Below are 24,320 nucleotides of genomic sequence, written 5' to 3'. Positions count from 1 at the left end.
CGGCGGCCCTGCCCCGCCGTGCCCCCCGGGCCGCTTTTGTTCGGAACGTGTGCGGGGGGTTTTTTGGGGGCTTTTTTTTTGCCTTTATTCGCACGTCGTCTGTTGGGAGTGCTGGATTCCTGCATGATAAATGTGCTCATTTGTGTGTTTCATTTGAATGCCATTGTTAGCGGAGGAGCCCTGGGTAGGGTGAGCTGCAGCTTGCTTTGCCTCTGCAGAGGGTCTTTTGTGATGGGCTTTGTGGGATTGGAAGCCCGAGTGGAAGAATGACCCTGAAGGTGCTTATGATCCCCCGATGTTCAGGTTTATCATCAGGAGCTGCTCTAAAGTCAGTTACACCAGCCGTGTATGACTGGTGCGTGCACTCGTGTATGAATGCGATCATTTCAGTCGTCACCCTTTAATTCCGCTGAGGTGCAATAATGGTTAATTTTGTCGTATGAGCTTTGTTTGACCTTCAGGTTTAGCTGCCTCTTGGTGTGTAAAAAAGGAGTCCTGGCTGCCTTGGGCTGTGTCTCACCTGCCCAGGGAGCGCTCAGGATCTTACACCGAGGGGCATTGGCACGCCAGGGTGGCACTGGCGTTCCAGGGCTTTGTTGGCGCTTGGGCTGGAGCCTGCCAGAGTCACCTTTCTCACTTGGGGTTCAAAGCTCGGTTATTTAATCTGTGGGCTTCTCCAGCTAAATGTGGCATTCATTGACTAAACCTTCATTTTCCTGGCGGAGGAGTTCAGCTAGCACTTAAGGTGTCCTCTTGACGATTCCATCTTTGTTCATGGAAATTTTCTCTGAGAGGCTCTTCTAAAATACTTTAAATGTTGAGTCATCATATCTTGATTTGAATTGAGCCATCTGTGCTATGGGATCTGCTCCTCACACCTCTGAAGGCTTCAGGGACTTCACGCTTGCTTTGCACTGAAGTTGGACAATGTAACAAATCTCTCTGCCTTAGATGGAGACACAATTATTCTGTTTAATTACGTGCTCTTCTCGGGAGGGTTGGGTTGCAGAACTTCCATCAGGGCGCGTGCCTTGGTAGGAAAGGTGACAGATGCAGTTTGGGAACCTCCCTGGCTTTGTTCCCAAGCTGACCTTTGGGTTACCTGCTGGAAAAGGATTCCACAGCCAATGTGAGGTTCTTTAGCAGGGAAGATCTTGAGTGTTACAAACCAAGGCGTTTAAAGTCCCGAGTAGGAAGGGTCAGGCTTTCCCTTGGCACTCCCTGGGCAGTTCCAGATGGATCTGCCAGCTCCAGGAATCCTGGCCGTGATGGCAGTGCCTGTGGAAGGGAGAGGGGCCTCTCTTGGGTAGGGCAGACAGGTAAAATGACTGTGCAGGGGCTCTTGTCACTCAGTGGTTTTTCTTTCTGCTTCAAATTACCCGTGGAGCTGTTGGAAAATCCAGCATCATTCCTTGCGGTGTTTTGAGCCTTGAGGTAAACTTGAGATCTGGAGACATTTTTTGGAATATGATGATGTCAGCACTCAGAACTGAGAACAGGAGCAGGCTGTAGAAATGCAAAGCTTTTCAGGAAGAACATGAGCAAGGTTTAGCTGCCTTGATGGCTTGAAGAAACCCCAAGCATCCCAAGTTCTTGTCTGTATATGAAAATCCATGTTTTTAAAACTCATCCTGGCCGCCTTCTGGTTTCTGCAGCAGAATCCACTGAGCAGAGTTATGGGTTTGTATCTGTATTTTTGTTTTACACTGTTCCATCACAGCTGAGTTTACTGCCAGGCTTCTGCTCTGTTTGCTCTTGTTCCTTATCTAAGCCCAGCACAGAGGTGTGTGTTTTTCCTGCTGCAGCTCTTGCTGTGATGTCTGTCCCTTGCTGCTGCACAGCTGGAACCAGTCCCTGCTGGCTGTCCTGCACTGGCTTTGGGTGACAGTGGCCAGGTCACTGAGCTTTTGTGTGGCAGAGGTGTGTGAGCAGGGGCTGGGTTGTACAGCAGCTCCTCCAGGCTGGGAGCAGTGCCTGCTGCCGCTTCTCCTAGGGAAGATATTGGTGCTGGATTGTTCCAGTGCTGTGACACGGCTCGGGGTGAGGTGGTGTAACATTCTCCTTGTTTTCCCCTCTCTGCTGACAGGGTGACTGGCAGTGGACACCTTCTCTTCCCGGGATGGCGCAGAGGTCGGGGCAGGAGGATCCGGAGCGGTACCTCTTTGTGGACAGGGCTGTCATCTACAACCCTGCCACCCAGGCTGACTGGACTGCTAAAAAGCTGGTGTGGATCCCTTCGGAGCGCCATGGCTTCGAGGCAGCCAGCATCAAGGAGGAGAAAGGGGATGAGGTGTTGGTTGAACTGGCAGAGAATGGGAAGAAGGCGCTCGTCAATAAAGATGATGTTCAGAAGATGAATCCTCCCAAGTTCTCTAAAGTGGAAGACATGGCAGAATTAACCTGTTTAAATGAAGCCTCTGTATTGCATAATTTAAAGGATCGCTATTACTCTGGGCTCATCTATGTAAGTACTAATTATGGAATCCATTCTGGGTGCTAATTCAGCTGACCTTACCTGATTCCCATCCCTACTGTTTGAGTAGGCTTTGATTTTGGCAGCCTAAATTTACCTGAGTCCGAAGTCTTTTCCCATGTTGTGTACAGGTCAAGAACTCTGCCATAAAATAAATACCACAATTCTGTGAGCATCTTTCAGCCACAGAATGTGAAATGGCAGCCTGGGGGCTCTGCTGGTGCTGCTCCTTGGAGCACTTGCTTTCTGCTGAACTGATCCAGTGAGCAGTGGCAAAGGGCTTCCTTGAGCTGAGGGAGGTGACAAACCCTCACTTTGCTGGATTGCTGTGTTTAACTACTCATGTGAATGAGCACATCTCTTGTTTTAACTTGCTGCATGCTAAAAATGGCAGTTAGAGGCTCTGCTGGTATTTAAAAGATGAAGTTTGAGGGTACTGGGAGTGCAAAATGTCTTTTTGGAACTGAATATCAGCCTGGTGGCCAGGAAGGGATGTGTTCAAGTGCTTAAAATAAACCAATAAGATAAAGCTTTTTTTTTTTCCCAGTGGTTTTGAAGCATTAATTGAACATCTGGCTTATCACCATCTTACTCTGGAGCTGGGAATCACAGCGCTCTTGGTGCTGTGTCTGACCCTGCTCCTCCCTTGGGCTCTGTCCTGCAGTTGGGAGCAGCTCCTGCTCTCTTGGCAGACTGATTGCACAGTGACTTGGGTCAGGGAGTCAGGAACAGCTACAAGGAGGCTTTCTGTTTCCACAAGACACTGGAACATCTGCTTAAATGCTTGGTTCACTTTAAAAACACTTAAAGCTTAAACCCATTTTATTTAGTCCTGATAGTTGGCTTATTTTCTCCTCCATCTGGGGATTTGGGGGTACATTTTTAGCTTGACCCTTGATAATATTTGGACTTTTTGTATTTGTATATCTTTGTCAGCTGCCTCTTCCAAGGCCTTACACGTGGTACTCACAGCAGAGCTGTGTGAAAAATGCTTCTGGAATGATTCCTGCATTAAGAAACTAATTGGATAATTAATGGGGACTAGATTGAAAACTAAAAGTAAACAGGTTGATAGGTCAAAAGTTTTGAGTCTGTGTATCAATCCTAATTATGGCTGTTAGGAAATTCATTACAACTATTACAGTCCTTTTCATTATGAAGGTTAAAAACCTGCGGGCCTTAAATGTCACAGCAAGCTCTAGTGCAGGGACTGCAGGCAGCAAACACAGCCACGGGTGTTCCTGGGGGTGGTGTCAGAGCCTGTCCCTCGTGTACACACAGGACTGTGTCACCCTGACAAACCTCCCTGGTGAGAGACTGGCTGCTCATGGATGTGGAGTGTGTGACATCCCACAGGTGACTGAGCTTTGTTCCCTTCCCAAAAGGATTCATTGTTCCTTGGCTTTGTGATGCTGCTGCCATGCAGGGGGATCAGTGCATGTGGATTTTGTGGCAGACCTCCCTGTCCCCAGCTGGCAGAACTTGGTTGGGGCTGAGAAACTCTGGGATTTGTTAGGATTTGCTTTATTGGAAGCTGGAGTTCCAGAGACATTGCCAGAGGATGCTGCCCTTCCCAAGAACAGTGGTCCAGTGCAGCTGTAAGAATTGGCTTCTGGGCTCAAATTCAACCTGGCTTACTTGGTGAAGGTGTGGAGAAGAGATGTGTTGAGGGCTGAATGCTGCAAAGATTCACAGGCCAGAGAGACCCTACAAGATCTTGAGCTGGTGGGGTTTTAGTGTTGGGGTCTCTGTTGGGCATCCCTAAACTTCATGAATGTGACACTGCTGCTGCTGGCACAGCCCAGAGCCATTGCCCACAATTCCTGTTTGCCTGGTGTCAAGAAAAGAACCAAAGCAAACTGAGCTGAAGTGAGTTCTGGTGGTTTGGTCATTGTGTCAGGAGCTGCTTGAAGTTCTGTTTGGATTTCCAAATTGTACTCCCATAATAACCAAATGAGAGTTGTATATTTTGGTGTTGGTCTCAAGCAGTTGGGGTGCAGGTGGTGGGTCTGATGAGGTCTCCTGGAATTTCCCAGCAGGCAGCATGGAGTGCTGCCTTTCTAGGAAGTGGAAGATGCAAGAATGTCAACTGAAATACACCTGTTTCCTTTCAATCCCTAGAAAGGAAACAGATGAGTTGAGGGATTTGGTGTCACCTGTCTGTGATTTCCATGTCCAGATGACGCTGCTGCAGGAACAGGGAGGCTGACTAAAGCCCAGAGTGACCTGGGCAGTGATGCTCACTTCCAAGAGTTTCATGTAGCATCCAAGTAGGGATGGCCAGCAGTTTCTGGAACTTGCAGCATCTCTAATGCCTGCCAAGTGACATGATCTCAGGCTCTGAGCATCACTGCTGAGCTGTGGGAGATGAGCACAAGTGAAGAATGTGGAAGATCAGGGGCCTGTGAAGACATGGTGTCAGTGCTTGGTCCTGTCTTCCTGGGCTCTGGTCATGAACAGAACACAGAAAGGAGCAGGAGAGCTGCTGGGAAGGGTGGTTGGAGTTTAAATTATGGTGACCCCAGTTTTGCTTTGGAGATGAAATAACTTTAATTTCTTACTCCACTTTTAACAACATCTATTCCACTGATTGCCACAAGGTTTATTTGGAGTGTAAGTGCTGGTTCTGTGAAGGTGCAGCCACCTACAGCAGGTAGTTTAATTTATTCGTTGCTTCTGCCTTTGCTTGGAATTTTCACTCTCCCTCATGTTTCATAGCTGAACTTCCCCAAATCCTGTGCTTTTCTAGGGATATCAATGTTTCTTACATATCATTTGAGTCACTAATGCTCTAAATTAATCCTTCATATCCTGCTGGAGTGGGTTTTGGTTCCTGTAAATGCTTGTGAACGTTGATTCTCCAGCTTCAAAACAGAACTGTTGTGGCTGCCCTGCTGTGGAGGGGCCAGCTGTAATCCTGGCTTCAGGCTGCATTAGTGACATCCTTCAGCTGCAGATCAGGAGCTGGAGGTGGTTCACTGGGAGGGCACCCAGGAGGAATACCCACAGGCTTAGGAGGTCCTTTGAAGACTTGGCATAAACATGAATTTGCTCAGACTGGTTTTCTGGTGGTTCTTGAATATTCTTACCCTGTGAACTGAGTTCCAGGTGACTTTCTGGGGGTGTTGGTTTAAGAAAGGAGTAGTTCTAGTCAGAGGTTTTGGGTCACTGAGATCTGTACCCTGGGTGAGGAAACATCTCTGTTCTTAGAAGACCTGCATGTAAAATGCCACCGTGGAGGCTTCTGGATATTAGCCCTAGAGTTTGGTTTGTGCTCAAGTTATGTGTGCAAAATATGATTTCATGGGAGGAAGAGATGGAGAAATGAAATCCACTGGGAAGAGGGGATGGTGAGGGTGCCTCAGCCCTGCATGCTGCTTTTTCAAGATCACACTTAATTCTTTGTCATAAGCTGTGATAGACAAAATTACTGCTCCAGTAATTTTCCCTTCATGAGGTTTGGGGTTTTTCATGAACCACCTTCCAAACTTGTCATGTTAATCCTTTTTTTCACTTTAAGACCAAAATGGAATTCTTCCTTTTCAACTCAATACAAATTTTAACACAACCTTTGCTACTTTCAGAGCTGCAAAAAGCAAAGTGGTTCCTAATCACTCTAAATAATGTTTCAATGCTTTGTTAAGCAGCACTCTGGTTGTAAGTTTTGTAGTATTTTGAAGTCGTGAAACTTCAAAGTTGAGTGGATTGGGTTGGAAGGGATCTTAAAGCTTATCTTGTTCCAAGCCCTGCCATGGAAGAGACAACTTCCACCAGGCCAGGTCAGAGGCCCCATCCAGCCAGACTATTAAAAAAAGTATGAAAAGCACTTCTGTTGATGAAAATGCAGGTAATTGTATGGATCAGGAATGTAAATACCTCATTCCTACTTCCATGGAAAACAGCTTGTTCTTGACACTACAAACCCTGGCTGGAATTGGAATGAAGAAACTGCTGTTAATACTTCTAAATCAGGGCTAGGTGACACTTTACCCAGCAATTCAAAGCTCTTTTGATGGGAAAACTTTTCATTCCTACTTTTAAAGCGTATTTTAAATTTAGAAACATCACCTTATGTACCTCTTGTGGACAGAAGTATTCTGTCAAAACCGGAGGGTGTCTCCTGACTGTGCGGGTTTGCCACAAAGTTCTGATTTTGCAGGGAATCCAACACCTGAGCTGTAGATGGCTGTGTTTTCATGGTCTGACTGGTGAGTGCAAGTGAACATCAGAACACTTTTGGGATAAATGGCATTTTTCCCACTCAGTGGGTCTGTAAACATTTGAGTCTGAGTGCCTTTTCTGAGATGCTCTGGCAGGACCAGAAGTCTGTGTTGTGCAGTCAGAAGTTCCCACTCCTGTGCCCACTGCAGTAGGATGGGATGAAGGAATTGCTCACTCAAACATAGGGTGTAATCAAGCTGCACTAAAAGCCAAGGTATTCCAAATTCAATGGCCTTTATAGTCATTTAGGCCCAGCTTTCCTGGAGGAAGGCTCTTGCCCACAGGTGTGGCTTTCTGATACCCCCATAAATCATTGCAGCTACTCCTGAACTGCTTCCTGACCTCATTCAGTCAGAAGGATTAAAATGAACGCAGTTTCTGGAACGCTTTGCTCTGTGCCAGTATCCAGACCTTGTGCTTGGTGGGGATGTTGGGGAGCCCTGGCTTTGGGGGCTCAGGTGGGCAGGGGGGACAGGTACCCACGGTGTGTGTGCTGTGGGGAAAGTCAGGTTCCTGCTGACAAGTTCTGCTGTTCCTTGAGGAAGGACAGGAAGCTGGTGGAGCTTGAGGAAAGGTTTAGATTCAGCTTCAGAGTCCCCCGAACTCCAGTGAGCTGTGCATTATCTTCCCTGCCCACTCCCCCGTGTTTCTTTAAGCCAAGACTTTAGAAAAAGCGTTGGAAGCTGTTTATGTGAGGCTTAGAGTTCCTGGAAGCCTCCTGCTGGTTCTGCTCTCCTGGCACAGGGCTGCTGGGTTTTCTTTCCACCAGTGAAGTAGAAAACGAGCTCACTGTTGTGCAAGTAAAATACCACAGCAGGTATTTGTTGATAATTGCAAGTGTTACCTCTGTAATGGGTCTGCAGCCCTGTTATTTCGTTTTTGAATGTACTTTCCATTCTGTTGGAATAGAAGAGGGAAAGAATGAGAGCTATGCCATAGTCCCTGGTTCCAGAGCCTGCAGTGGGTGGCAGCTCCTACAGCCCTGCACTGGAGGAGCTGTCTTTAAGCTGTTCCTTCTGTTAAGCTGCTGCCTCCTGTGAGGCCTGAGTGTAACCTAGAACAATCTCTGGTATTATATAAGCATCTGTGTTCTAATTGCTTTCATTTTCCTGCTGGTCCAGTTGGGAATGTTTCACGTTACCGAGTGTCAAAGATTGGTAATAAAAGAAACCTGCAAGAAATGGAGTTGGTTATTTAATTCTGTCTTTTTCCTACCACAAACCAGTCACTGGATCTAATACCCAGCAGAAGTGCTGGGGTTCACATTGGTGGAGCTGTTTTGACACAAGAACTTTTTATTATATTGATATCTTTGGAAAACTCATAAATGTGATCAAGTTGAGGGAACTCTGTGCATGGTTAGAAATGTCTGAGGGACTTCAGGGAAGTGAATCAGGCAAGCAGAGGGATGAAAATGTGCTTGTTCTTGTCAAGCTCTGTATTTCCAGAAAAAAGGGTGGATTTAGTGTAAAAGGAGCAGGAGTTTGCATTGTTCCCTGGTGTGCAAGAGCTCAGGTGAGCGCACTGTGCTGCAGCCCCGTGCCCAAGCTGGGTAAAGCTGCTGTGCCACGCTCTGCCACCCTGCTCTCCTGGAGCCTGGGCAAGGATATGATCACTCCTCTGGCCCTGCTGCAAGCTCAGCTCATGTTCTAGCTCTGAGCCCAGGCTGTGACCCTGAGTGTGTCTGTCTGAGAGGAGGAGCTGGCAGGGCATGGCCCAGGGGGTGTTCTCGCTAAACACGTCACCTGAAGGCTGGGAATGTGGAAATTCAGCACATATTTACTAGAGCAATGGGTATTATCAGTTCTTTCAAAATGAAAATAACTTGGAATGCACATTTTGCTGAAGGGGTTGAACATCAAAAGGTGTCCATGAAAAGCTTCCTTAAAAAGCTGCTCAGTTCCAGCTGTGGAAAACAAACAAATTCACAGACAAATCATCTCTGTGTGGGCTGAGCCTTTCCATTCACAGCTGGTGTATTTTTTGAGCTCCCTTTCTCATTCTCCTGAGCTGCCCTGAGTGAATCTGAATTCCCAGCCTCTCTGACCCGAGCTTCCCAGGCTGTTCCTCACCCTTGTTCAACACCCTTTGATTCCAAGGTTGTCCCCAACACAGCCTCACCTTCATCCCCTCTGAGGCTGAAGAGCTGCCTGCCCTTCTTTAAGACTTGAATTGGGTGATTTCAGGGAGAAAAGGTGCTCTGTGAGAAAACCATGGTCAGGGAACTCAGGAGGGCTTGGAGTGTGAAAGGTGAGCCTGTAACCTCAGGAAGAGGCAAAGAAAATGCTCTGTTGAGGCAATTTATCAGTTGGAGAGTGTGCTCCAGTCCATTTGCTATGGGACACTGGTTAAAACATGTATTGCTGGCTGGGCTGGGAAGGGCTGGTGTCTGTTTCAGGTAATAATGAGAGCTGTCTAGATGCTTCCTTCAGCTTGATTATTTAGGTAGTAGTAGAGCAGATCTGTCACTTTTTATATTTGAAGAATTGGAGATAAACTTTGAGCCTGTGTTCTGGGGGGGATGCAAATTGTTACAAATGCCCAAGCTGTAGCTGCAGCTTGCTGATGTGCTCTCAAGTGGTGCTTTAAAGAGGCCTTTCCATGGCATGGCAGAAGAGAACAACCCAACAGCCACAACAGCTTGTTCCTGGCTACAGGAACTGTTAATCCAAGGTTTGGCACCAGGCTTTTTATCCTAAACTCCTCGGTGTGTGTTTGCACAGGGAAGGGGTGATGTGGTTTTAAGGGAAGACAGACCATGAAAGCCACAGTCCAGATGAGGAGCCTGAACTCCTGAGTGTGTTCACCTGGGAATAACTCACCCTGTTGTTCACTCACACCCACCTCCCTCCCAGGGTGGAGGGATGGAATGGGGTTTGAAACAGGCCAGTGCCAGGGTCCTGAACGCTGCAGGTTGGGACAGCTTACCAGAACCCAAATTAATACATGATAAACTACTGGATACAGGCTGGAAGCATCTGGAAACCTTCAAACTGCACGCTTAGTGTCCTGAAGGGGAGCTTGTATAACCAAGCTCTCCTTTACTGTTTGTGTCTGGAGCTCTGCCTGGAGAGTGCATTCCAGGGTGTCCTGTGGCTGTGGGTTGCTGCTGTCTGTTCCTGGGAAAAGCAGGAATGTGTTCAAACAGCTGATCCATCAGCTCAAGGTGAATCAGCATCTTTGCTTGCCTTTCAATTCTTAATGTGCACATCCACCTCTGTCAGCTGAAAAATGAATGAAGGCTGGTTCTCCATCCAGACTGGGCTGTTACTGGAGCTCACCAATGCTCATCCCAGCTCTTATTCCCATCTGACAATTCCATGAGTCCACGTGCTGCAGGATAGAGTTCATTAATTGGTGTCCATTTGTTAAGCAGATGTGTATGTATTGCTGATAATTCCTGCTGTGGCTGCTCACCAAGAGCTTTTTTGAGGGATTTTAAACAATCTCTACTTTTCATGTGTTTGGTTTCCATGTCCAAAGCCTTTTCCTGCCTTCTTAGGCACAGTGATGCACTGTGGAACTTGCAGTTATAAAACAGCTGTGAAAGATTTTGGTTCCATTTGCCTCCCTCCCAATTAAATTTGGCTCATTAGAGGCATCCTTTCTGTGTTTCTCTGCCTGCCAAGCCATGAAGACAGCCCACCAATATGTTCATACATTGCTTTCTGTAATAAATGACACTCAGGAAATTGGGAAGATTCAGTTCCATCTTCCTATGAATAAATTAAGGCTGTGCAGGGTGGTGCTGGTTTGGAAAAGGTCTAATTTTGATATTGTGCACGGAAACAGCAGGAGAGTGAACTGGGTAACATTTGGGAACCCATGGTGTTGGGGTTCCAGGTGCTGCATGCAAACAACTGCCATGGCACAGAGGGAATGGTCTGGGATAAAAGCCTCTCTTTTAGGTTTAGTTCCAAATAAATGAACCCCAACACTGGCAAAATGTAGAATTTTGTGCTTTATAACTTCTAATTTGGTTCTATTCAACATGGAGCTTCTTCAGTTAACCCTTTTCAGTTGCCCAGGATATTTGTTGGCCTTCTTGGGATTGGTTATGTTGGGCTTTGCTTTTTCTGGTCCTTGCAGGTTCACAGGTTCTTCCAACTACTGCTTCTGGAGATCGCCTGGAAAGGCTTCCAGGTTAGGTATTACCAGGAGAGGTTTGAAGGATTGTTAAATTTGTTTATCTACGTTATTAATTATTTATGTAGCAAAAATAGTAACATTTACTTCATGTCTGTGCTGGGGAAATAAACTGAAGATGCCAAAGCAGCTGGGGGGAGGAGAGAAGGATAATCTGCAGAGAACTGTTCTAGCCCAGCACTTCTGATTAGTTTTGTTTTTAGTTATTTACTAGATCGATTTATTTATGTCTGGGGAAGGGCAGTGATTGTGGGGAAAAAACAACAGTTTTCCTTTGGGAACATGAAATGCCAAAACAAAGTCAAAGTTCTGGATGAACTTGCAGAGAGATCGAGGTGTTGCTTTGAAAGGGGGTCCCCAGTGTAGGTGGGTTCTGCAGTAATTCCCTTAACCAGCCTCTGGTCTGGGAGTTCTGTCCTTGCTCAGGAGAGGAGCAGCAGCCCAGGGAGGGAAATTGGGAATCTATGAAGCTGCTGGGCTCAGAGCTGGGCTCAGAGCTGGGCTCAGAGCTGGGCTGGGTAAGGAGCAGGGCTCAGAGCTGGGCTGGGTAAGGAGCAGGGCTCAGAGCTCTGTTGGGTGAGGAGCAGGGCTCAGGGCTGTGCTGGGTGAGGAGCAGAGCTCAGGGCTGTGCTGGGTGAGGAGCAGGGCTCAGAGCAGGGCTCAGAGTGGTGCTGGATGAGGAGCAGGGCTCTGAGCTGTGCTGGATGAGGAGCAGGGCTCAGGGCTGTGCTGGGTGAGGAGCAGGGCTCAGAGCTGTGCTGGATGAGGAGCAGGGCTCAGGGCTGTGCTGGATGAGGAGCAGGGCTCAGAGCTGTGCTGGATGAGGAGCAGGGCTCAGGGCTGTGCTGGGTGAGGAGCAGGGCTCAGAGCTGTGCTGGGTGAGGAGCAGGGCTCAGAGCTGTGCTGGGTGTGAGGAGCAGGGCTCAGAGCTCTGTTGGGTGAGGAGCAGGGCTCAGAGCTCTGTTGGGTGAGGAGCAGGGCTCAGAGCTGTGCTGGGTGTGAGGAGCAGGGCTCTGAGCTGTGCTGGGTGAGGAGCAGGGCTCTGAGCTGTGCTGGATGAGGAGCAGGGCTCAGAGCAGGGCTCAGAGCAGGGCTCAGAGCTGTGCTGGGTGAGGAGCAGGGCTCAGAGCAGGGCTCTGAGCTGTGCTGGGTGAGGAGCAGGGCTCAGAGCAGGGCTCAGAGCTGTGCTGGGTGAGGAGCAGGGCTCAGAGTGCAGGACCCTGCTGGCCTCAGCACATTGGGCTGCCCTGGCACTGGTCAGAGCTGTGCTGGGACAGGTCTGGGCTGGACTGTGCCCCTGGGAACTCCTCTCCAGGCCCAGCTCTCCCCTGCAGTCAGCAGTATCCAGCTCTCTGCTGAACACTGAGGAGGTGCTGCTCCGTGGCTCTGAGCTGTGATTCTGTGGTGTGCTTGGCAAACGTGTTCTTTCTTCTGGTTGCCCTCATTTGAAGCCTCGACTGGAAGGCAGGCTTGTGGCAGTGCTCAGAGCCTCTGTCACTGCTGGTGGTGACAGAGGGACGTGGGTGCCCTCAGCTGAGCACAGGGAAGGTGGCTGGGAGCGGGTGCCCCGCTGTCCACATTTAATTGGCTCCTTGGATGGTTGTACCAAGCTGCTAAAATAACTCTCCTGCCTTGCCTCCCTTCCAGTCTCACCACTGACCCTGAATGAGTTTGGGCAGGGAGCTGCTTCTGTTCCCAAGCAATTGTGTTTGGCATTTGTCTGCAGGAGTATCCAGGTCAGTCAGTGAGGGCAAGAGCATTGATGCTGGCAAGAGGGACGGGGGTAGGAGAGGAGGCTGGGGAGGAGCTGCCCATTTGCCAGCAGCCCCATGTTATGTTGAGTTAATGACTGATAAGTTGTTCTTTATGCTTGGGTCAGTTGCCCTGATAAGATCTGTTTCCTTTCTCTTGAGAAATAAATACCTCGTTTGGGTGGGAAGGCCCTGCAGTTATCATCCAGCAGATCTGACCAAAGCAGAGAGAGCATTTTCCTACAAGGACATAAGATGTCCCTATGTCAGGATATCTGGCTTATAACCAAGTTCTTTTTCTTTGCTGATGGTGCTCCTGGACTCAGTTCAGAGAACACCTTCTGCCTGTCTTTACAGAAGCTGGTGGAGGTGTAGAAAGGACAAGGGGACACCTTTCCCTCCAAATAAAATCTTTCCTACTTACAAAAGAAAAAAAGATAGATTTGGACTATCAGCTACTGTGTTCATACCAATGCCGCAGAAATACTTTTTAAAATGGACAAATATTATATCCTGAGTGACCTGTTGAGTACTCTGGGTTGTCAACAGCTGTTAATGCTTTCTGCTTATTCTCACCATTCTTTTTCTCCTCTCAACCTGCAAAGGTAAGAAACATGTCTCTCCTGAGATTCAGAAAGATCCTTCCTATTTCTGCCAAGTCTGGTCTCTCTTGCTCACTTCCTGAGCTGGTAAAGATGGGAACTTCAGTAAAGACAAAAGGAACCCTCCGGCCAAGCATGTGAGCAGATAACAGTGAATGGAGAGATTCTGCTTTCTTAAAAGCAGGAAATGTCACTTGTGGTTGGTGCTGAAAGGGCTGGAGCCAAGCAGATTCCTTGGCTAGGGAACACCCTGGGAGAGCTGTGGTGTGTGCAGGGAGCAGTGGCTGGCTGAGCTCAGTCTCTGATCCCGAGCCAGGCCAGGCTCATCTGTCCCTCCCTCAAAAGTGAGTGGCCGTGGCTGCCTGTGCTCCTTCTCCTGCCAGGGATGTCCCTGCCAGAACTTCCTTAGGAATAACTGCTGGGGAGCAGGGATGGAACTCACTGGAGGAGTCTGGGGTACTTGGATCCCAGGGGAATGCAGCCCCGTGGGCATTGCTTCAGTGTGGGCTCAGCCCTTGAGGCGTTTTGGCTGAGCAGAAGTGGCTCAGTGAAATCAGCAATGTACAATTTGTGTTGGTTCCTTGATACTCTGGTCGTCCACTTTTGTGGTGTGTCATGTCTGAAAGGAGAGTGTGGAATATCTGCAGGGCTGGGTGCCAGGCTGTCCCTCAGGAATGACCCCTCAGTGGGATTGCAAAGGGCTGACGAGCAGGAAGGATGGACAACATGAGACAATAGCAGGAAAGCAGAAATAGTGGGGGTTTGGAATAGGCTCTTCCCTCATCTAGACTATTTACTAGAGCAATGGATATTATCAGTTCCTTCAAAATGAAAATAACTTGGAATGCACATTTTACTGAAGAGTTGAACATCAAAAGGTGTCCATAAAGCTGGAACTTGGCAAACGGAAGAGAGATTTAAATGTCTGTGGGAAAGAGATCAGATACTCCTCTTCAAATTTACCTACACTTATTATCTTTAAATTACTTTTTTTTGCAGGTAATTAAAGAGCCTTTTAAGAGAACTAGAAACCAATAATTTGAATATAGCATGTACTTTGAGCTGCTCTACAAAAAGCACTTCAATTTTGTTTTAAGATAAATATTAGGGAACCTGTGAAAAAGCTTTCTGTTCTTTACAACTTTATTTCAATACTGTTTACTAACAGAAATATTTGTTATTTTTTTTTCCAGACCTATTCAGGGCTGTTCTGTGTAGTCATAAATCCTTACAAGAACCTCCCAATTTATTCAGAGAACATTATTGAGATGTACAGAGGGAAGAAGCGCCACGAGATGCCACCGCACATTTACGCGATATCCGAGTCTGCCTACAGGTGCATGCTGCAAGGTAAGGAGCAGTCACTGGGATTTCACAGCTACCTGGCAACTCCTTAATGTACCTACAGCTTGGGATTTCCTTATCCAACTATGTGGAATCAGAATTTTAAGGAGGGGGGAAGAGAATCGTGTTTGTGTGACTCGCGGAGGCGCGGCAGCAAAGCCAACACAGCTGTGCTGGGCCATGGGTGCTCTGGAAGTTGTGTCAGAAATACTTTGTTCCTGAAAAACAAAGAAGAGCTAAGTTGCATGTCAAAAATTGTTGTGCACTGGCTCTGGATGAAGGAAGGGTAAAAGAGTGAGACTGAAAAGGCAATGCTATAAAAATGTTGGCGTTTTGGCAGCTGAGAAATAATCCGAGGTGACAATGGAACAATGGTGTGTTTGAGTTCAAAAAGAGGTCAGAGAAATACTTAACCTGGAGGAATTTCTTTTTTTTCTCCTAATTGATGTATGTCTGTAGTAGAATAGAGTGAGTTTATGGAGGGCTCATGGTTTGAATTTTGGCTTTGAGGCTGTGCTGGACAAACAGGAAGACTGAATCTGACATGACACAAATTTGTTGAAATGAGCACATGTTGAACTTGCAGAGTTGCATTTCTGACACAGTATTTTGGAAGCACAGCTCATTCTGTCCAATACTGATTCATATTTAGGGGGCTGTTAAAGACTGGGACAGCAGCATGTTGTCTCCAGACAGGTGTGTGTAACCACAAGCCAGGCCTGCACACCTTGCTGTGGGTTGTGCTGCAGCTGTGGGTGGGCTGGAAGGAGGGGAAAAGCTGTTTTCAGCTTCACACAAACTGAGGGAAAGCTATTTCTGCTTAACCAACCATTTAAATGTTAACTTTTTTTTTTTTTTTTTGACATTTGGTATCTTTAAATACATCACACAAGCCTTTGCTTCTTGAATTGTGACTTTGTCTTTGGGGGTGCTTAATAATCAACTACAGGTTGCTGAGTGTCCTTTCACCTCAGGAGAGCTGTGCCAGCAGAGTGGGGTGATGCAGGGACAGGCAGGGGAAGAGCAGAAAATTGAGGCCACCAAAAGTCGTTTTGCTTCCCAGTGGGTATTTGGGGCTTCATTTTTATGTGTTTTTGGGAAAGAAACTCTGACTTCTTGACCGGAAAAACAGCCTCTAAGAGCTCAGATCAGAGGACCTAATAACGTGGAATAATAGCAGAGCAAACCTTAAGATTTATTTTAAGGAGTTTATTGTAGCAGTCTCAAGTGGCTTGTGATTAAGTGCTTCCCAATCTGAAAGCACCTCTTGAAATGGTCCCAAGAATACACTGCAATGTTCTTGAGACAAATGTCCTCTAATAAAGTAAGTCAATGTCAGCAGTTACCACACTCCGGCTGCTCCATATATTTGCTCACATACTCTGCTGGTACTGATTTGTATCTCTGGAGATCTTGCTACATGGACAAATGTTACTATTTTTGGAAGATGGAATTAAAAAAATGCACCTGGTGGTGTATGTTTGGTTACAGTCCCCTTTCCTTCTGATGCATGGAGGTTTATATTTTGTATCAAATCTCTCTGTGCTTGCTCTCTTTTTGGTTTTAATAGTCTGACTTCTTGTTTGAACAAATGAAGGCATAGCTTGGAATAAGAATAGATGAAACCCATGCAATGAGATCCTTTATTTAGGGAATAACTTGTTTAAGGGTAACTAAATCTGTGTTCCCAGTGCCCTTCACCTGTAAGAAGCCACTCCCTGTTTATGTTAGGAGGTGTTTTTAGGAGTTAATGAATTTCCCATTGATGATTTGTTTGCACAGCTTCATTGCAGGGATAAATAAAAACTCCAGCACAAGCATTAGTGCTGGTGAGGGTGAGCAGGGAGTGTGTGTCAGGTGGAGTGGGGAGCTCTGGCACTCACCCTGCAGCTTCTGTGCTTCCAGGGCCTCGGGGTGCAGAGACACACTTCAGGGAACTGAGTCTGTCTCCATAAAAATAAAACTTACAATTACAACAACCAAGGTTTTGTAGGCATTAGAGCACCAAATAATATTTGTCTTAACAGTAGCAGATTATTACATTATTCCGTTTGTTTTCTGGTTATCAGTGGCAACACAAGGTCAGCTACTGAGTGTGCCCAGGATTTGGTGAGGATAGGTTTTCCCTATCAAGTATTTAACACAATGTGCAAAATGTCTTTAATCTTCTGACTCTGCCTCATGTTTTAGCTGGCATTCAGTCTTTCATGAAACAGAAAATGCATCTCACAAAGTTCTGCCTGGTAGAAATATGTCTCTAACCAAGAACTAGCTGGGTTAATCAAAACACTTCAGATTAATCATCAGAGGTCTCTGCAAGCATTTGTTTGCAGCAGAATCCTTGGCCAGGATGCTTTTGCTGATAAGTTACTGACACATACTTATAAAAGTGTTGTTCTGCACTTCCTGGCTGTGGCTGTGCACGTAGCTGCTGTGGGAGATAGAGCTGGGATGGCAAAGAGAGGGCTGGGGAGAGGAGTTTTTCCAGTATTATTGCAAGTCATGCTTCTGCTGTTACAGCATATCCATAGGTTTCTTTTGATATGAATGACTGCTGTGTTTCTAGTATTTGACGTCTGGAGTTTAATTATTAGGATTCAAACCTGAAATTGAAACCGTAGGAATGCAATTCCTTTGGAGACTATGACCTTCCCCTAATAGAAATATCCTGGCCACTAATTTAGATTAATGAAAGTGGTTGGCTGGATTTTCCTGGCCTGTTCAGTGGTATTTTGTGCAGTATAATCATGTTTATTTTCCTTGCAGCTAATTACAAACTACTCATTTCCAGGTGTTTGTGAGCTGTTTACTGTGATTAACAGGATACCTGGACCTGAGCTGTGACTCTGAGCAACCTGATTTCTTAAACCACAATTTTTCTGTGCTGAGAATTGGGCACAGTGAGTAAAGTGTTGCTCAGTTTCTTAGTGCTTTCATGCCTCTAATTCAGAGCATGGACAGTCACAGCTCAGCTTCCAGTTTCTGCTTTGCTGAGGTTTTGTATGTTTAATATTTGTGCTTAAATAAGAAAATAGAGATTTTATTTAAATTTTCTGGTGCATATGCGTCTCCATAGTTATTCTTTGTCTTAAACATTGCTGGAGCATTCTGAATTTTCCTAAACTGGGGATACAAACAGATCCCTGCAGTTCTCCATGTGTGCTGTGGTGGGAAAAGTCTGTGTGGAAGCATTGCTGACTGCCAGCCATCAAACCCTGCTCTGTTCTTGGTCCCCTGAAGAATTTCCTGTTTGGGGGGACCTCCTGCCCCTCTGGCTGCCCAGCCCAGCCCTCCCTGTGCCCTCTGGGGAGGGAAGAATGGGCTGGAAATGTGGGTCAGTGCTCACCAAACACAGAGGGCAGAGGGTGGGGGAAGAGCTCTGACACACAGAATAGGTCTGAGAGCCCAGTTTGGAGGGGAATGGATTCCCCAGGGAGACAGAAAGAGCTCTGGGAGGTGCAGAATTGTTCTTCGTGGCCGTGTTGCAGATGAACGGGTCAATGGTGGGGATTTGGGGCCAGTTCTGCAAGGAAAAGCAAAATTCAGGCAGTGCTGGATCTCCTGAGTGCTGCCTTTGCTGCAGCAGTTGCAATAAAGATTGAGTTGAAGGTCCTCTTTGAGACAAGCAAGACTTGGGCTGCATTCTAGTTATGCCAGTCAGGATTTCTCTTCAGGAAAAGACTCATTACCCAGTGCCTGACCGCAGAAGATAATAACCTGCAATTCAGCTTTCCAGACTGGATTTCCCCTCTCTTTCCCCCAGTAATTATTTTTCAAAGTGCTGTGGTAGCAGGGTTTTACTTCACAGGTGGTTTAGTGGATTTCTCCTGCACTTTGCCTTCATTTCCCTGAGGAGAAGGTGAAGCAGGGAGTACCCAAATCCCAGGGGTGATGGCCTGAAATGAAGCCAAGCAGTGGGGTCGGGCTGGTGGCAGCCCCACAGAGCATTGCTTGACATGATCATAAGGAATTGCTGTCCTAATCCCTGTGACAATGTTGACCTTAATTCTGTTTGGTTATACAGTTTGCAAGCCTTGCTAGTGTTCTTCAGTCCTGCTAAAACTTATGGGCCATAAAATTTTGCCACAGACTAGGATTTTCTTTAAGAAAATGAATTTTCTAGGGCTGTGACAACACTTTACCAGCAAGGGAGATGTGATTGTGCAAAAGCAGCACTCATAAATTTTTCTCTAGTACTTTTTCCACAGCTGACTTTCTCTTTTCCCTCTTCCCTTCCAATTTTCCCAGTGGATTTCTAGAGGAAGTATGGCTTTGTTTTATTGTTCCTCTTTATTCAGTGACGTATAAGTGCCTCGGAAGAAATATTAAGGAAAACTTGTTGACTTTTTGTTGCTAAAGCCCAGCTTGCCTATTAATATTACACTTGTATAATTATGCTTAGTCTCTCCTTTTTATCCTGTTTCCCTGAGGACATCTTGATGAGCACCAAATTAGCACTGATATTTTAGGCCTGCCTTTAATCCTGTTGCAGAGAAGGTTTATCGGAAACAGCGTAAGACGGGAAGGGAACACTTGGTGTTGGAGAAGCCAGAACTGCACACAGGTGCAATACTTCTCTCTTAAAAACATCTTATTGATCTATATTTGTAGTTAATCTTGATTTAAATCCTCCCTCAGGGAGATCCACCTCCAGATATGGAAGAAAAGAATTGTAACTAAAATTAGACTTTTTTTTTCTTTTAAAAGTCTATTAAATCTTGAAATGGAAGAGGGAAAAACTGCTCTGAGACTGAAAAACTTGGGAGTGATGGTTGGTATTCTCTGTTGTGAGGGGCAGATGGGACCTGATAAATGTGCCATTAATGTTCTTGGTATTTTCATTATATCTGGACTTCCCAAAAGGGCCCCCAAGGCCTTTTAGAGAGTTACAGAGTGCAGGATGATGATCCCAGCAGAACTGGCTGCTCGGTAAATGTCATCTGAAGGATTTATAGGTCCCTTTATTGTTATATTGAGAATTCTGGGGTTTCACTTGGTTCACTCAGGCAGGTGTGGAATATAAATACTCAGGTGACAATATTATTAACATCCAGATTGCTTGTACACCTCCAGAAGTGGCACAGGCAGTGTCTTCACGGCTGAGTGCAGGGAAAGAGATTCTTGAAGCAAGAAAACTTCAAATCCATCATGATGAAACATTCTCCTGCCTCATTATTTTTGAATTTGAAGTAAAATGATAAATACTTCTGTCAGCTGAACTTGTTTTGCAATATTTCATCTGGTTCCCTCACTTTTGTGTTCTGTCTCTTGATATTAAACCTGTGTGATTCAGGGACTGGGAGTTGCCATGGCTGAAGTTATTGCACCTTGCTTGGCCAGCTGTGAATGGCATCAGTAGCAAGTATTTATTGAACAAGCTCAGTTGAGCTTACACAGTCTAGTTCTAGAAACTGCATTTTAAACTTTTTTGTTATTGTTGGAAGAGTTTTAGTTCTTTACTGACCTTCTCTGTGTCAAAATGTGACTGGATCCCTGTTTATTGTTCAGCCTCAAGGTTGGACACTTAATTAAGAATGATGATATTTACAGTGAACAGCTCTCTCTTAAGCCTTATTTGCTTAGAAGTTGACAAATTTTTTAATGTAATTTCAGTAACTTACTTGTATTTACAAATGAGACAGGAGTGACAATTGTTACATAAGGAATTTTTAGTTTCTTCAATGACTTGGTTTTCTTCCCCCTTCTGAAGTGAAATGCTGCAGTAGATGAACCACTTCCATGGGCTTTTTTGGTTGATATTCTGAGCAACCAGAGATGACTTTAATTTTAAAACTTGCTATGCAAGCTGGCCTTATAATTGAATTGTGACTGTGCCTACAGACAGGAATTCAAGACTAAGTGCATCCAACTTGGGAAATCATTCATGAGATGAATCATTTTGTGCCATTACTCAGTCAGCACTTGCCTCCTGCACTGAAGCTTTAGTTTAAATTAAACTCCTTTTATTCCTAGGTAGTTGTGAAATGGATAATTTGCTCCTGCTTGGCTCAAGCCTGGAGATGACAGGCACAAGCAGTAATGCCTTGATGTAACAAAACCTTCAATGTGTTCTAATCTGGAGAGCAGCGTGAGAGCGGGGCCGGGCGCTGCACAAAGCTGGGTTTGTCAGTCGTGCCTGCATTCCTCTGGGCTGCTGAACTAAGAGTGCAGCTATGCCACAACTGCCAGCACTTGCAGCAGCTCCTTTTTCCTCCCCCTTCCTCTTGACTTAACGTTTCTTTGTTATCCTTTGGCAAGGAAGCAACAAGCAGCAGAGCAGGGTTTATCCCTGTGAGTGGGGAGAGGTGAGGGCTGCTGCTGTCCTGCTCCTTGGCTTTCACCCCAGGCTTCTGCTTCACATCAGCAGCACAATTGCCAATTTATATCCTGGTGTATCTCCAGCCTCCTTTTGCTTGTCCAGGCTTGATGCTCTCAGGTACTTGGCTGCTCAGGAATTCCTGGCAGACTTTGTCAGCCTTCCTCAGAGTTGCAAGGTGTTGTGCATCTGTTTCAGAGAATAAGGTGAATAAAAGCTTATGGCTTTTTGGGGCCTTCAAATTCATCCTCTTCTGGGGCTTTGTCAAAGTGGTGGTAAAGCCATCAGATGGTATGGAGAAAGAAAATGCAAAAGAGAAAGCAGGAGAAAATTTATGTCTGTCTCTTTATGTATATCTGCTATGAAGCTGCTCAGGGAAGTTCTAGTGCAAAATAGCAGGAAATCATTCTCTGAAGGGTTAGTAAATAGAAAATGCTGAAAATAGAAAATGTTCAAGAACCAAATCCTTAATCTCAGAGGTGGAATAGCTGATGGACTGTGCTGCACAAAAACACTTGGCAGCAGAGCAGCCAGATGTGAGCTACTGGTGCCATCTCTGAGGGTCCTGCTTGGGTCTGGAAATCTGGAGACCACTGTACTCATGATCAGCTTTCCAAAAGGAATTAAAACCAGTCCTAACCAAAGGGGGATTGTAAGCAGTGTGAGGAAAAACCTTCATGTGGGCAAAGGACTAGTTAAAGATTGGTCAATCTTGCCCATTGTTTGGTGTTTTTTATGGTTTGGGAGTTGCTGCTGCAAACCCTGGAACTTGCATTCTTCTGTTTGTGCTTTTTGTGCATAAACATCTTGGGAAAGATGAATTCCCTTGGTGTAATGCTGGAGCTGCTGCTGCTTTAGCAGGAGCTGCAGGGATGAAGGGTCTGTGGACATTTAAGTGCAGCTGTCAGCTGTGGTTGTAAATCAGGTAGAGAATGTGAGGAGTAAGTGGAAAAGGGATCCATCTAGGAAACATTTTTGCCATAGACTTGGCACATTTTCTTTCTATTTTCATAATACATACAATCAATCTGTAATAATGTAATACTTTTATAATGTATAGACTTGGAATACATCCCAGTCACAAACACAGGTGAGACCCCACCTGCAGAGCTGCCTCCAGCTCTGGAGCCCAGCACAGGAAGGACATGGAGCTGCTGGAGCCAGGCCAGAGGAGGCACCAGGATGATGCTCTGGAACTAGAGTTATTCAGCCTGGAGAAGAAAAGGCTCTGGAGAGACCTCAGAGCCCCTTCCAGTGCCTAAAAGGGCTCCAGGAGAGCTGGAGAGGGATGAGGGATGGAGTGACAGGACATGGGGGAATGGATTTAAACTGAAAAAGCAGAAGTTTAAAATAGAGATGAAGAAGAAATTGATCCCTGGCAGGGTGGGCAGGCCCTGGCACAGGGTGCCCAGAGCAGCTGGGGCTGCCCCTGGATCCCTGGCAGTGCCCAAGGCCAGGCTGGACAGGGCTGGGAGCTCCTGGGACAGGGGAAGGTGTCCCTGCCATGGCTGGGGTGGGAGTGGATGATCCATTCTGTGATTTAATCTGCACTTTATACAGCCCAGGGCTGCCCTGCTTTGGGCAAAGAACAAATGGAACAGGAGACATTGAAAGAACAACCAGAGGGAACAAAACTGTTCAGTAAGGAAATGGCAATTCAGGTCAGATGTAATAGAAGTTCAAATCTGAAGTGGCACAGGCAGAGGGAATAGGGAGCTTCCTCCACCCATCTCTTCCTATGCAGGAACAGTCATTACTTGATATTTGCAGTTAACATGTTCAAAGTAGCAAAAAGAAGCAATTTTATTTGAACAGCAGAGCTAAACTGTTCTCGTCTGTGCCTCAGGATGTAGTGGGGGCTTGAAGGCTGCGTGAGGAACACATGAACAGGAATACATGGATCAGGAAACTGCAGGATTTGATGAAAGTACATGGCTGGCTTTGCTTTGTGGGGTGGTGTGGGAGGTGATCTGTGCTCTGTGCGTGGCTGAACACAGCCCCAAACCATGCCCTGCTGTGTCACTGTTGTCACACTTGCTGTCTCTTCAAACTCGTGGAGTTGGGGCATGATCAAACTGCTTGGGAAAGAGGACACTGCACTGAGAATTGCTAGCCCATTTTGTTAAGTGGTTTGTGCTTGATTGTTTGTTTGGAAAGGAGAAGAGCAAAAGTGAAATGAGTGAGCTTGCATGGCAGATCTTACAGCTGAAGGGCCTCCTTGAGTCATTGTCTCAGTTGACAGTGTAATCTTTGTCTAAACAAAATTATTCTACGTGGGAAGTAGAACAACTTCAGCAGGATTGATGGAGAATGGAAACCACTGCTGTGCTGAGTGCTCTGCACTCCAAATAAACCTTGTCCAGCCTGTGGCTTGCCAGCTCCTACTAATTTTGGGTTACTGCTAAGCAGAATGCAAATAAGAACTGAAATCTAAGTGTAGGGATGGCCTGTGTGGATTTTCATTTCTCCTGGGAACGCTCCTTGGGAGCCACAAACCAGGGAGGCAGAGCTCTGCTCCTCTGTGTGCCAGCAGCTCCACGGGCACTGGGAGCAAGTCCTGGTAGCTCTGGCCAGGGCAGCTGGAGAGATTTTCCCTCTGGATTGCTGCTGCCCTTCAGCTGAGCTGGTGAAATCCTCCTGCCTGCCCAGCCTGGCCCCAGGCTTGGCACCCTGGGCATCAGGAGAGCTCGCACAGCCCAGGGAGTTCCCCCTGATTTTCTCCAAGCTGAAGCTGCCTCGTGTGCTCTGCTCATCTGAATTACAGCAGCCCCTGTTTGAAAAGGCTGGATCAGTCAACCCAGAGCTGTTTGAATTTGTTAGGGGAGCAGCACCTCACCTATGAACTATTGTTCACAAATGTGGCAGCTCTGTTGTAATTCCTAAATTAGATCTGCCAACGCTTCTCTTAATGATGGTTAAAAAAGGGAGCGAAAGACTGATAGTGAAAACCAAACAGTATTTAAGGTTCTTCCAACTTAATTAGGGCTAAAAAGTAAAAGAAAAGGCCAGTTGTCCGGGGTATGGTGTGGAGAAGCTCCCCCAGTTGCACAGTGGGCAGGACAGAGTCCTGTTTGTTCTGTCCCCTGGTGCTGACTCAGCCCTGGCTGCCAGCGCTGAGCACGTCACCGTTTTCTCCTCAGGAATTTGGGGAATTTCAAGCTAACGTTGCAAATGCCTCACTCGTGATTTCTAAAATAGTCTCAATTCACAGCTTGGCTGAGTCCTTCCAGGCTGGGGCTGTGCTGGGTGAGGGAATAATGAGCGTGGTCACTTGGTGTGCTGCAGACACACACAAAATCCCTGTATCCAGTGCTGTGGGTCACTGTAATAAGTGGCAGGGTAAGCCATGGCTGGGCTTTGGGTGACCTCTGCTATGTATCACTGCTGATTATTAACTTCATGTACTCAGCCAGCAGCAGACCTGGAGCGTGCCTGTTGTGATTTATCTCCAGTGTTCCAGAGGAAAG

At 46.4% G+C, this 24,320-nt stretch overlaps 1 protein-coding gene across 4 annotated transcripts in view; it reads left to right on the top strand.

Moving 5' to 3' along the window:
• The first annotated feature begins 1,133 nt into the window (after positions 1–1,133).
• The window catches only part of MYH10 (myosin heavy chain 10), an 85,592-nt gene continuing 62,405 nt past the window's right edge, over positions 1,134–24,320 (top strand). For 2 of the 4 annotated variants that reach the window (XM_015645787.1, XM_015645786.1), the window contains exons 1-2: positions 2,120–2,464; positions 14,387–14,543. In XM_015645787.1, the coding sequence (XP_015501273.1) occupies positions 2,120–2,464; positions 14,387–14,543 (502 nt within the window). Of the gene's footprint in view, positions 1,681–2,068; positions 2,465–14,386; positions 14,544–24,320 lie in introns of those variants that run through there. The other 2 variants (XM_015645783.2, XM_015645785.2) reach the window with 2 other exon arrangements.

Source organism: Parus major, chromosome 18, assembly GCF_001522545.3.
Source record: "Parus major isolate Abel chromosome 18, Parus_major1.1, whole genome shotgun sequence".
In the NCBI taxonomy this organism is placed as follows: Eukaryota; Metazoa; Chordata; class Aves; order Passeriformes; family Paridae; genus Parus; species Parus major.
Note: the sequence above shows the minus strand (reverse complement) of the source record. Positions and strands in the feature narration are given on the sequence as shown.